Below are 11,176 nucleotides of genomic sequence, written 5' to 3' on the forward strand. Positions count from 1 at the left end.
CCTTCCCTTTCTAAATCTGTGGAACAATGGTTAGGATTGGCAGGAAAGGAATAAACTAGATCAGGGGTTCCCAACCTAGGGGTCGCGGCCCCCATAGTGGGTGCCAACATTTTGAGGACCTTGACTTGAGAGGTTAAAAACAAATATATCACACACACGATGCACCAATATTACATTTTTTGGCCAATACCGATATCCATTATTTTCCTTGCAACAAAAAAACCCTGATACAGATATGAAAACATTTTTTGCGACCTTTTAAGCATTACATTACATTTAAGTCATTTAGCAGACGCTCTTATCCAGAGCGACTTACAAATTGGTGCATTCACCTTATGACATCAGATGTCATCCAACTTAAATATTGATCAATTGTTTTGGGAATTTTAAATTCCCCTGACTGTTCAGTGTTTATTTTGATAATTGTTAGTTCTCAAAGATGATATTATATTGCTACTTAAGTTTATATTCCCGAAAATGTAGATCTCTCTCTACATTTTACACATACACTACCAGTCTAAAGTTTGGACACACCTACTCATTCCAGGGCTTCTGTATTTCTACTATTTTCTACATTGTAGAATAATAGTGAAGACATAAAAACTATGAAATAACATATGCAATCATGTAATAACCCAAAAAATATAATTTACATTTGAGATTCTTCAAACACTCATGGCATTCTCTCAACCAGCAACATGATGTAGTTACCTGGAATGCATTTCAAGTTCATTTCTAGAATTTCCTTCTTAATGCATTTGAGCCAATCAGTTGTGTTGTGTCAAGGTATGGGTGGTATACAGAAGATAAGGCTATTTGGTTAAAGACCAAGTCCATATTATGGCAAGAAAAGCTCAAATAAGCAAAGAGAAATGACAGTCCATCATTACTTTAAGACATGAAGGTCAGTCAATCCGGAAAATATCAAGAACTTTGAAAGTGTCTTCAAGTGCAGTCGCAAAAACCATCAAGCACTATTATTAAACTGGCTCTCATGAGGACCGCCACAGGAAAGGAAGACCCAGAGTTACCTCTGCTGCAGAGGATAAGTTCCTTAGTTAACAGCCTCAGAAATTGCTGCCCGAATAAATGCTTCACAGAGTTCAAGTAACAGACACATCTCAACATCAACTGTTCAGAGGAGACTGTGTGAATCAGGCCTTCGCCAAACAGAAGAACAGACATGCTTAGGCCAAGAAACACAAGCAATGGAACATTAGATCAGTGGAAATCTGTCCTTTCGTCTGATGAGTCCAAATTTGAGATTTTTGCATCCAACCGCTGTGTCTTTGTGAGACAAAGTATAGGTGAACAGATTATCTTTGCCTGTGTGGTTCCCACCGTGAAGCATGGACGAGGTGGTGTGACAGTGCTTTGCTGGTGACAGTCAGTGATTTATTAAGAATTCAAGGCACGCTTAACCAGCAGGGCTACGACAACATTCTGCAGCAATACGCCATCCTATCTGGTTTGCGCTTAGTGGGACTATCATTTGTTTTTCAACAGGACAATGACCCAACACACCTCCAGGCTGTGTAAGGGCTATTTGACCAAGGAGAGTGATGGAGTGTTGCATCAGTACAGTTAAATAGTTAACACACACATGGACGCAGTGGTCCAAGGCACTACATATCACTACAGTCCCTGGTTCGAATCCAGGCTGTATCACATCCGGCCGTGATTGGGAGTCCTATAGGGCGGCACACAATTGGACCAGCGTAGTCCAGGTTTGGCCGTCATTGTAAATAAGAATTTGTTCTGAACCGACTTGCCAGGTTAAATAAAAGGTTACACACACATCAAAAGGTAATTTTGTTGGCATTTACGTGTCCCCATTACCAGTAAAACATAATCAAAACCTATTTCTTTCACTTACTTGCTGTGCTGTTTCGTTGTTAATTTGTTCAGTTGTTTCATTCTCAACCAGGATTTCTATGGAACGTCGTTTGCGGCTTTGCGTGTTCAAAAAGATACACGTCAAATCACACCATTTGACGTGTCAAATCACACTATTTGACGTGTCAAATAAGCTTGTTGACCAATCAGGACCCGAAATGACTGCACGTCACATAATAATGTAACGCGATCATAAATATTTTACGTAGTTATTACACTATCACTCCTATTTCATATACGATACATCGATGTGTATGCTACGATGCTGGTAAAGTTGTCTCGCGCAACTACAGCGCTTGTCATTTAAAAAAGCTAGCTAGCTCATGGATGCAATGTTCTTCCCCAAAAACATAGCAAAACGATCTGTTTCAGTAGCTATAGCTAGCTCGCTAACCAAATAGCTAGGTAGCTAACTATACAGCTAGGTGTCATCTAAAATAACCCTAGTTTATAAGACAGTTCTTATTTGATTAATGGTGGTCGGACCCATCTACAGTGGGGCAAAACAGTATTTAGTCAGTGCAAGTTCTCCCACCTAAAAAGATGAGAGGCCTGTAATTTTCATCATAGGTACACTTCAACTATGATAGACAAAATGAGAAAACAATTCCAGAAAATCACATTGTAGGATTTTCCATCTCTCCCTCTCTCACACACACACACAATGGGCATTCCTGTTTCCTTTCAAAAAGTTCCAGGAAAATAAGAATCACTGATGCATTTTCATTAAAGTCTTATGATTACCTTTGGGCACATTAAGGAATTCCTAAGTTCAGTACATTTAGTTGATTTCCTACTGTTCAATACATTTTTGAATATTGTTAAATTCCGTTTATAATGTCTGGATTCCGTGATTCGGTCCGGGTTCTCCACAACACAGATTTTATAGGGCCTTAGGATAGGCCAATAAAGGCTTAAATGAGAACAGAGCAGCAGGATACAGTCACCAGAGGCATAGCCAGGGACACTGAGACATCAATCTGACACATACACTAGGGTTGGGCGATATTACAATAGTATCAGATATCGAAGATGATTGACCTCCATTGTCGATGGTGACGACACTGTGATGTGACAGACAATGTAGAACCAATTCCAACTCGACACCACGCAATAGAGCGGACCGGGCAGCCCACGGCAAGTGGCCCATTTCTTCGCTATAGTCTGCATAACCTATTTCAATTGATGTGTTATAAACAATTTACAGAATGCAAGAGAACAATGTAGACAGAGCTAATATTTCCACCAAAGCAGTGCAAAATGTCAAGTCAAAAAATATGCGTCTCTCCCACCGTGCTGCTTCATGGTAAAACAATGAATTTATACAGAAAAAAAGATCTAAAATGTAAGTTTTGGACGATGGCCAGAGCTTACCCATGATGCTACACAACGATTTAAGTCAATCAGTCATTGTTTTATTCAAAGTATGATATATTTGGGCTTGTAGTGACAAATCCAACCTGCCCACGTAAATGCCTTTGTCTTTTCCTATGAGATGACGTGGAAATTATTTTTTGCCTGTTTAGTTTCTTGCCTAGGTTTTATTTCAACCGTACCACCCACCAGCATGGCATTGTTTATTAAATTAAACTCCTTCGAAGTTGTTCCTCTTCGAGTCATGACTGAGCCAAATGGCTTTTTGCCATAACCATGGAGCAAATTAAAAAAGGGGTGCAAATTTATGCTTTATCCCCCCCCCCCCCTTTTCTTTGCAGAAAATTAACAATCTGTTAATGGAATAATTTTGCGCGCCCAATTTTTCAGTTTTTGATTTGTTAAAAAAGTTTGAAATATCCAATAAATGTTGTTCCACTTCATGATTGTGTCCCACTTGTTGATTCTTCACAAAAAATACAGTTTTATATCTTTATGTTTGAAGCCTGAAATGTGGCAAAAGGTCGCAAAGTTCAAGGGGGCCGAATACTTTCGCAAGGCACTGTACACTAACAGCTGTCATTTCACTATTTGTTGGCATTCATGTTAAGCCCGAGGCCAGGCTGCAACGTTCAGGCCCTACATTACCCAGGTCTGACTGCGTCTGCCAAAATGAAGGCCCGGCCCAAAATAACTTACTCCATTAGTAAATCCATTAGCTGGTCCTCTCTGTCTGTCACTTGCTCCCTGCATGAAGCGCACGCGGCATGAGCTCTGATCTTGGCAGCTTAGTCCGAGTATCCATAGCAACGGCTCTGCTTGGGCTGCTCTGCTCAATTGAAGACACATGAGAACAGTTTGCCGTTAGCTACTTTTTGTCACACTAGCAACATTATTTTCTGTGAAATAATCTCTCGTGTCTTAAAACAGGCCCTACCCGACCCTAACCCATATGATGTCGGGGCCCGTCGGACTCGGGTAGCAGGGCTCTAACGTGGATATCACCAGGAGATTCTTTCCCACCCCAAATTCGTGAATATACTAGCCTGTGTCAGTAGCTTGCGTCATCCTTCGGAGGTGGAACCTAAACAAGCATTTCCCCTGGGCAGGGATTGCACACCCTCCAACCAGGTTTTCTGGAAATCCAGGAACCTTCAATACATTTTGCAACCCTACTCACACGTCTCCATACGCGCCACACACAATTCTGCACACACCTCAGGTACACATGTAATACACCATGCACACACACCACTTCCTCCTAAACTCATTTTGCATTTTTCATCTAATCTGGTGCCCAGTGGAGTGATGTCAGTCAACATCTGCTGCGTAGTAAAAAATAATAATTGATCAAGCCACCAATAAGTCAGGTGTGCTGCACACACACAGATCAGGGATTGACATTCACTTTTTTGGCCAGACCGATTTTTTTACTTGTCCAAAAGCTTAAGCCACTTGTGGTTTAACACTTTCGGCCAAAAGGGCGCTTGCTCATTGACAATGTTATCGCCCCCTAGCGGCCATCCCCCAAACTTGTTTTTAAAAGTAAAAAAGAAGAAGACTGCTATGCATTTGGCTTGAGAGGGAGAGAGATAGAGGGAGAGAGATAGAGAGAGAGAGACACGAGAGGAATTATGACATTGACAAAATATATTGAGCAGAGCCAAATCTTTTCAAATAGCCCATTCCACTCCAGTGGAGCTGTTGCTCCTAAGAGATGTGTTGTAGCCTAACCCTATCTGGCTATCTGTGTGTGGCGAAGCGCACAGATGGAGTGAGTGACAGTCAACAAGCCTTGCTGGCTGTGTGTCTGTGATGGGTTGTAAAATCATCATGGGCTGCAAAGCAAATCTGCTGTCCTCAGAACTGGATAAATATAAACTGATTTGCTTTTTTTTGTGCCTCATCCTGGTCTCATATTAGGCCTAGGCTACAATATGTGTTGTAGGTTGTAAGTCGCTCTGGATAAGAGCGTCTGCTAAATGACTTAAATGTAATGTAAAATGTAGGTAGGTTGCACATTGCTAGAATAATATGGCAATAGGCCTAGGCCAACTACGCATAATTTCTTTCATAAGTTTTCCTCAGCTGTAGCACAAGTTCTTTTGACTCATTAGATTTGACCATCTGAGGATCGTTTGCGCCATTTCACTCACTGTGGCCTAAAATATGTCATTAAAAATACATCTGTGAATGAGAATAGCATAGACTCCTACTTTCATATTTAATTCCAATTTAAAAGCTGCAACTTTAGGACAATAAACACTATTGGAATAGTTTGGAAAATACTCTTCATAACCTTAATTTGTCTTCATGCTTTAATGACATTTCAGGTCTGTTGAAATGTATCATTGGATTTGTACATGCTGCAATTGTTTCTTCAAATCGCTCTCATTATTACCTTAGGCCTCCCATGTTTTTGGGTTATTCAAAAACAACTTAAAACTTTGAGGTAGCCGAGAACACCGTTCGATTCATTCATTGTTTGGTCATGAAATATCGCAGCAGAAGAAATCTAGCATGAGTGAAACTGAAGGAGTGGCTTAATAGGGACGTCACATTCATATCAAGTGGAGAGAACATTTTAATTTTACCTTTATTTTACTAGGCAAGTCAGTTAAGAACAAATTCTTATTTTCAATGACGGCCTAGGAACAGTGGGCAGAACGACAGATTTTGTACCTTGTCAGCTCGGGGATTTGAACTTGCAACCTTTCGGTTACTAGTCCAATGCTCTAACCACTAGGCTACCCTGCCGCCCAACATTGAACATTTGGCCTTCTTTAACAATAAGACACAAGTGTCTATTGGCCTAGATCATCTGACATTTGAGAGAGAAAAAATATATATTTTGCACTGCTTTGGTGAAACTCTTAGCTCGGTCTACATTGTTCTCTTGCTTTGTGTAAATATAACAATTGAAGTAGGATTTAGGAATATAGGCAATTTACTCAATGTCAACCATGCACTGCCTGATCCAAATCTGATCGGAGTAATAGATAGATTTTTTTTTTACATGTTCATAAGGACGACTGAAATCTATATTCTGGTTGTCTGACCAAAGTTTTTTTTTCTACTTGCCCGGACAAGCAGACGAGCCTTAATGTAGAGCCCTACACACACACACACAGCATCCGACCTGCCACTCACTTGCACCTCAGGCCAGGGGCCAGCTGGACAACGGCGGTGTTGAGAGAGACAATCCAGTCGAGAAGCCACATGGCCCAGAGGCAGGGGAAGGCTCGGCCAGGCTAACCCAGGAACGGTGCTCTGATCTGGGGCTCGCTCGCAACACCGCTCCCCAGCTCTCCTCTGTACCACACCAGAACTGAACACACTGCGCAGCTAATACTAGTGAGCTACTGAGGCGAGAGAGAAAGAGGAAGTGAGAGAGGAAGAAAGGGAGGGTGTGGAGGGATGAAGACTGGAAAGAGAAGAGGGAGGGAAGGAAGGAGAGATGAGATCAAGACTGAGACAAGAGAATGGAAGGAAAGTGCGCGAGAGCGCTGCAACGGAATTCAAAAACTGGAAAACTCTTCCCTGGTGTTGTGTATATTGAGACCAGCACTGTTAGGCCATTTTAGGACAACCAGAGACAGAGCCGGAGGATTGGAGGTGTGTGTGTGTGTGTGTCTGGGTTTCCTTTAGCCGGTCATTTAAAAGCCAATAAAACAAAATTGCAGACGAGCCAATTGTCCAGGAGAAGAAATTAAATCCCATTGCGAAATAATGCTTCTGTGCCTATTCATTGATGGAAATACCAGTCTAATCAAATTGTATTGTCACATACAGATGTTAATGCAAGTGTAGCGAAAAGCTTGTGCTTCTAGTTCCGACAGTGCAGTAATATCTAACAACTAATCTAACAATTTCACAACAACTACCTTATACACACACAAGTGTAAAAGGAATGAATAAAAAAATGTACCTATAAATATATGGATGAGCGATGGCCGAACGGCATAGGCAAGATGCAGTAGATGGTATAGAGTACAGTATATACATATGAGATGAGTAATGTAGAGTATGTAAAGTGGCATTGTCTAAAGTGACTAGTGATACATTTATTACATCCAATTATTAATTATTAAAGTGGCTTGACATTTGAGTCAGTATGTTGGCAGCAGCCACTTAATGTTAGTGATGGCTGTTTAACGGTCTGATGGACTTGAGATAGAAGCTGTTTTTCAGTCTCTCGGTCCCAGCTTTGATGCACCTGTACTGAACTCGCCTTCTGGATGATAACGGGGTGAACAGGAAGTGGCTCAGGTGGTTGTTCTCCTTGATGATCTTTTTGGCCTTCCTGTGACACTGGGTGGTGTAGGTGTCCTGGAGGGTAGGTAGTTTGCTCAGGGTGATGCGTTGTGCAGACCCCACTACCCTCTGGAGAGCCTTGTGGTTGTGGGAGGAGCAGTTGCCGTACCAGGCAGTGATACATCCCGACAGGATGCTCTCGATTGTGCATCTGTAAAAGTTTGTGAGTGTTTCTGGTGACAAGCCACATTTCTTCAGCCTCCTGAGGTTGAAGAGTAGCTGTTGCACCTTCATCACCGCGCTGTCTGTATGGGTGGACCATTTCAGTTTATCTGTGATGTGTACGCCGAGGAACTTAAACTTTCCACCTTCTCCACTACTGTCCCATCGATGTGGATAGGGGTGTGCTCCATCTGCTGTTTCCTGAAGTCCACGATCATCTCCATTGTTTTCTTGACGTTGAGTGTGAGGTTATTTTCCTGACACCACACTCCGAGGGCCCTCACCTCCTCCCTGTAGACCATCTCGTAGTTGTTGGTAATCAAGCCTACCACTACAGTCAATGTAATTAATTTGACCGGTCATGCTTATCGGTCTATTCGGTTAATTTGCATAATTTTGTGGAATTAAATTGACACGTGTATATTCCTTCTGTATCTTACAGCATTTCCTGCCTTTGAGCAGAAAATCTGTCAGACAGCACGAGAGCTGATGCTACAGCTCCTCAAAACAGCTCTTTCGTTGCTGCTGGAGTGAAACCTACTTTTATTTGCCCAATCATTGCGCAACAATTCTAAATGTAATTGTGTGTTAAAAACAGTTTTGATGACCACGATTAAAAAGAGCAACTATTTTTATTTCTCAACTGGTAATTGAAGTGCGCTTCCCATTCACTATTCAAATGCATAGGCAACAGAAGGCAGGCTTCACTTTGCAATGAGTTGAAGGCTTTATGCATTTTGAAAACATATACTTAATTTGAAACCTTAATGGTTTTACTACGTATTATGAGGCATGTCTTAGCTTGCTTCAAAGTAGCCTAGCCAAAATCCAACCACATCCGGATGTCATTTTTTAATAAAGACTTCCATATTGGTTTTCAAATCAACTTTATTTCATTGTCCAGTATATTGATGAGGGAAAACATTTGATCAATTTCAGAATAAGGCTGTAATGTAACAAAATGTGGAAAAAGTTAAAGGGTCTGAATACTTTCCGAATGCACTGTATATTATCAGCATTTTTTGAAATTACAATGCAAAAAATCGTGTGCAGCACCTTCAAACTATTTTTATAAAATTATTAGTGGGACTTATGGTTGTGCAAGGCTTATATTTAGCCTAGGTATCATTTTACATGCCCTGAATTCATTATGATTGTCTAAAAAAAATGTACTCAAAAGTAATCAAATACTAATGTCCGTTCGGGTATTTAAATAACCTTGCCCGTCCACATCTAGGACCACTAAATTCTCTTCAAAGGTGTGAAACTCCATGCTCTACATCTAATGATTCCTGCAGGGCAGACACAATCCATCTCCGTCAGTCAGTATACATGCAACAACCCTACAGGTCTTCGGCCCTACGAGCACTGCTATGCTATCACACTTACAGCCCAAAGCATGAGAGCAGCATATGAGTGTGTGTGTGTGAGTGTCAGTGTTTGTGTGCTCAGAGGAGAGAAGGCTAATTGAGCACATCAATAATTGGCAGAGCTTTGGCTCAAGCATCATCTCCCCGAATCTCCACCACACATAGGTACTCCGTGAAAGCATAAAATGGACCATACTGTCATAGGAGCACCACTGTCAACAGGAATAATGTTAACTGTCCTTTCATTTATTTGTTCATTCATTCATGAGTAGTAACAGCACGGGTTCCTTCTCCATTAAACCCCGAGGTAGTGAAAGGAGAGGAGGGAACCCCATTGACACGATTGAGATGCAGCCCTGGACAAAACAATGGCATCAGGGCAACTTTCACTTCTCATGTCAGTTCAGTGAATGAGTCAACCACACAAACCAGGATAAGGAACGCACCGAATGGACGACAGCAAAATGAGGATTATGTGGCATAATGAAAACCTAAATACCAACAGAAAGATTCCAATCAGACTTATCTAGCCGATAACCAGGATCTAAGACCATAAAGTCAATTCGGCCATGCAGAGGAGCGCTCTCGACAGTCCAAATGACTAACTAATTTAAAAAAGTGACTGGGCACTCACTTTTTGCCGGGTTTTTTCGTCTTTGTCCTTTTCTTCCTCGCCTGGAGTGCAAGAACTGTCACGGGGGTAGACGACAAAAAAATAACGTTACCATCGTTTCATTTGGCAGACCTTTCATAACAGTACGTATTAACGTTCTTTTGATACCAAACCTGGTAGCTAACGTTAGCTAGTTAATTCTACCATTGGTAGCTGGTTATAACGTGAACACCACGGTGTTCCATAGTGATAAGGAGGGCGAAAGTATATGCGCACAAAGTTGCAATTATGGAACTAACGTTACCTAGCCAGATAACGTTAGCTGCTAAGATAGCTAGCGGGCAGGTGTTAGATGCTGAAATGGCCAGACTTAGTTAAGTTATCTAGCTACAAAAATACAGGTGTTCCCCCACACGTGTGTTTTTATTTTATTCAATTGCACAAACTAGTTTTAATCATTTTTATCAAATCATATCAGGATTGTGCAACTGTGAAAACCTCCACCGCTAACTAGCTTTACAGCTCACGATAGCTAGCATTTCGTGCCTAGCTAGCTACAACGCGTGGTTGGCTATTGTCTAGTTCTTACACAACAAACAACAAAAATCCACGGCCTTGACAAGTCCTTCAATAACAGTCACATGTCCAACATCAACAGCCTCAGCTTGTTGGATCATGGATGTGCGCATTCACTGATACTGTTCATTTATCGTCCTTCTTTAAGCAGATTTACCTTTCCTTTCCATGCTGTAAACGGGCCCGGGGATGGGGTTCAAGCTAGAGTTGAGCGATGTTTTCAGTGTAGTAGTCAGAGCGCAGGCGTCCCTTGGTCATTGCAATCTGGAATTCTTGGGACGTCCATAACCCTAACCTGTACCAGAGTATGTGAACGGAGTTGAGCGCTCATCCGTCCATGCCATTTCCTATCGCTTCACGCTCACAGGAAGGGGGAAAAAACGGTCGCTCCATTAATTAAAATCACAATTTAACCAACACACCCAACTATTTTTGTGACTACTAGGCCCTCCTTGGGTGGGGGGACGTCCCAACGATCCCAGATAGCACGGACCGGCGTCCCATTACAGGCAAAACTTCACAAACGTTCCCTCTTGACCATGGCCACTTAACGTTACTTCTGTGTCCCTTTGCTAGGCCTACATGAAACAAAATTATACTTTTTGCTACATGTCCTCTTAGAAAACAAATATGTTTACGGATCATATTGATATATGATTATATCGAATCGTTTTAACTGAATAAACAGTAGTCCTGGTTCACTTGCCCCAAAAATCTATCATCGTGCAGATGTGGCCCAGGCCAAATCTAGGCCCACTTTATTGATAATAGGAGTTTGCCATGCATTTCATCGATTACTACCTTTTCCAGAACTTCACTGTCAAGAGCCAACGTGTTCAACCCAACACCAGTGTAGTGGTGCCACCTAGTG

General features: G+C 41.7%; 1 protein-coding gene across 1 annotated transcript in view; it reads right to left on the reverse strand.

The window, feature by feature from the left end:
• LOC115135535 (SRSF protein kinase 1-like) overlaps positions 1–10,666 on the reverse strand; it is a 56,942-nt gene extending 46,276 nt beyond the window's left edge. The window contains exons 1-2 of the mRNA XM_029670319.2: positions 10,463–10,666; positions 9,751–9,805 (exon numbers count right to left, since the gene is read on the reverse strand). Of these exons, the coding sequence (XP_029526179.2) occupies positions 9,751–9,805; positions 10,463–10,475 (68 nt within the window). The 5' untranslated portion in view covers positions 10,476–10,666. The remainder of the gene's footprint in view (positions 1–9,750; positions 9,806–10,462) is intronic.
• Positions 10,667–11,176: the final 510 nt, after the last annotated feature.

This window comes from Oncorhynchus nerka, linkage group LG2 (assembly GCF_034236695.1).
Source record: "Oncorhynchus nerka isolate Pitt River linkage group LG2, Oner_Uvic_2.0, whole genome shotgun sequence".
Taxonomy (NCBI): Eukaryota; Metazoa; Chordata; class Actinopteri; order Salmoniformes; family Salmonidae; genus Oncorhynchus; species Oncorhynchus nerka.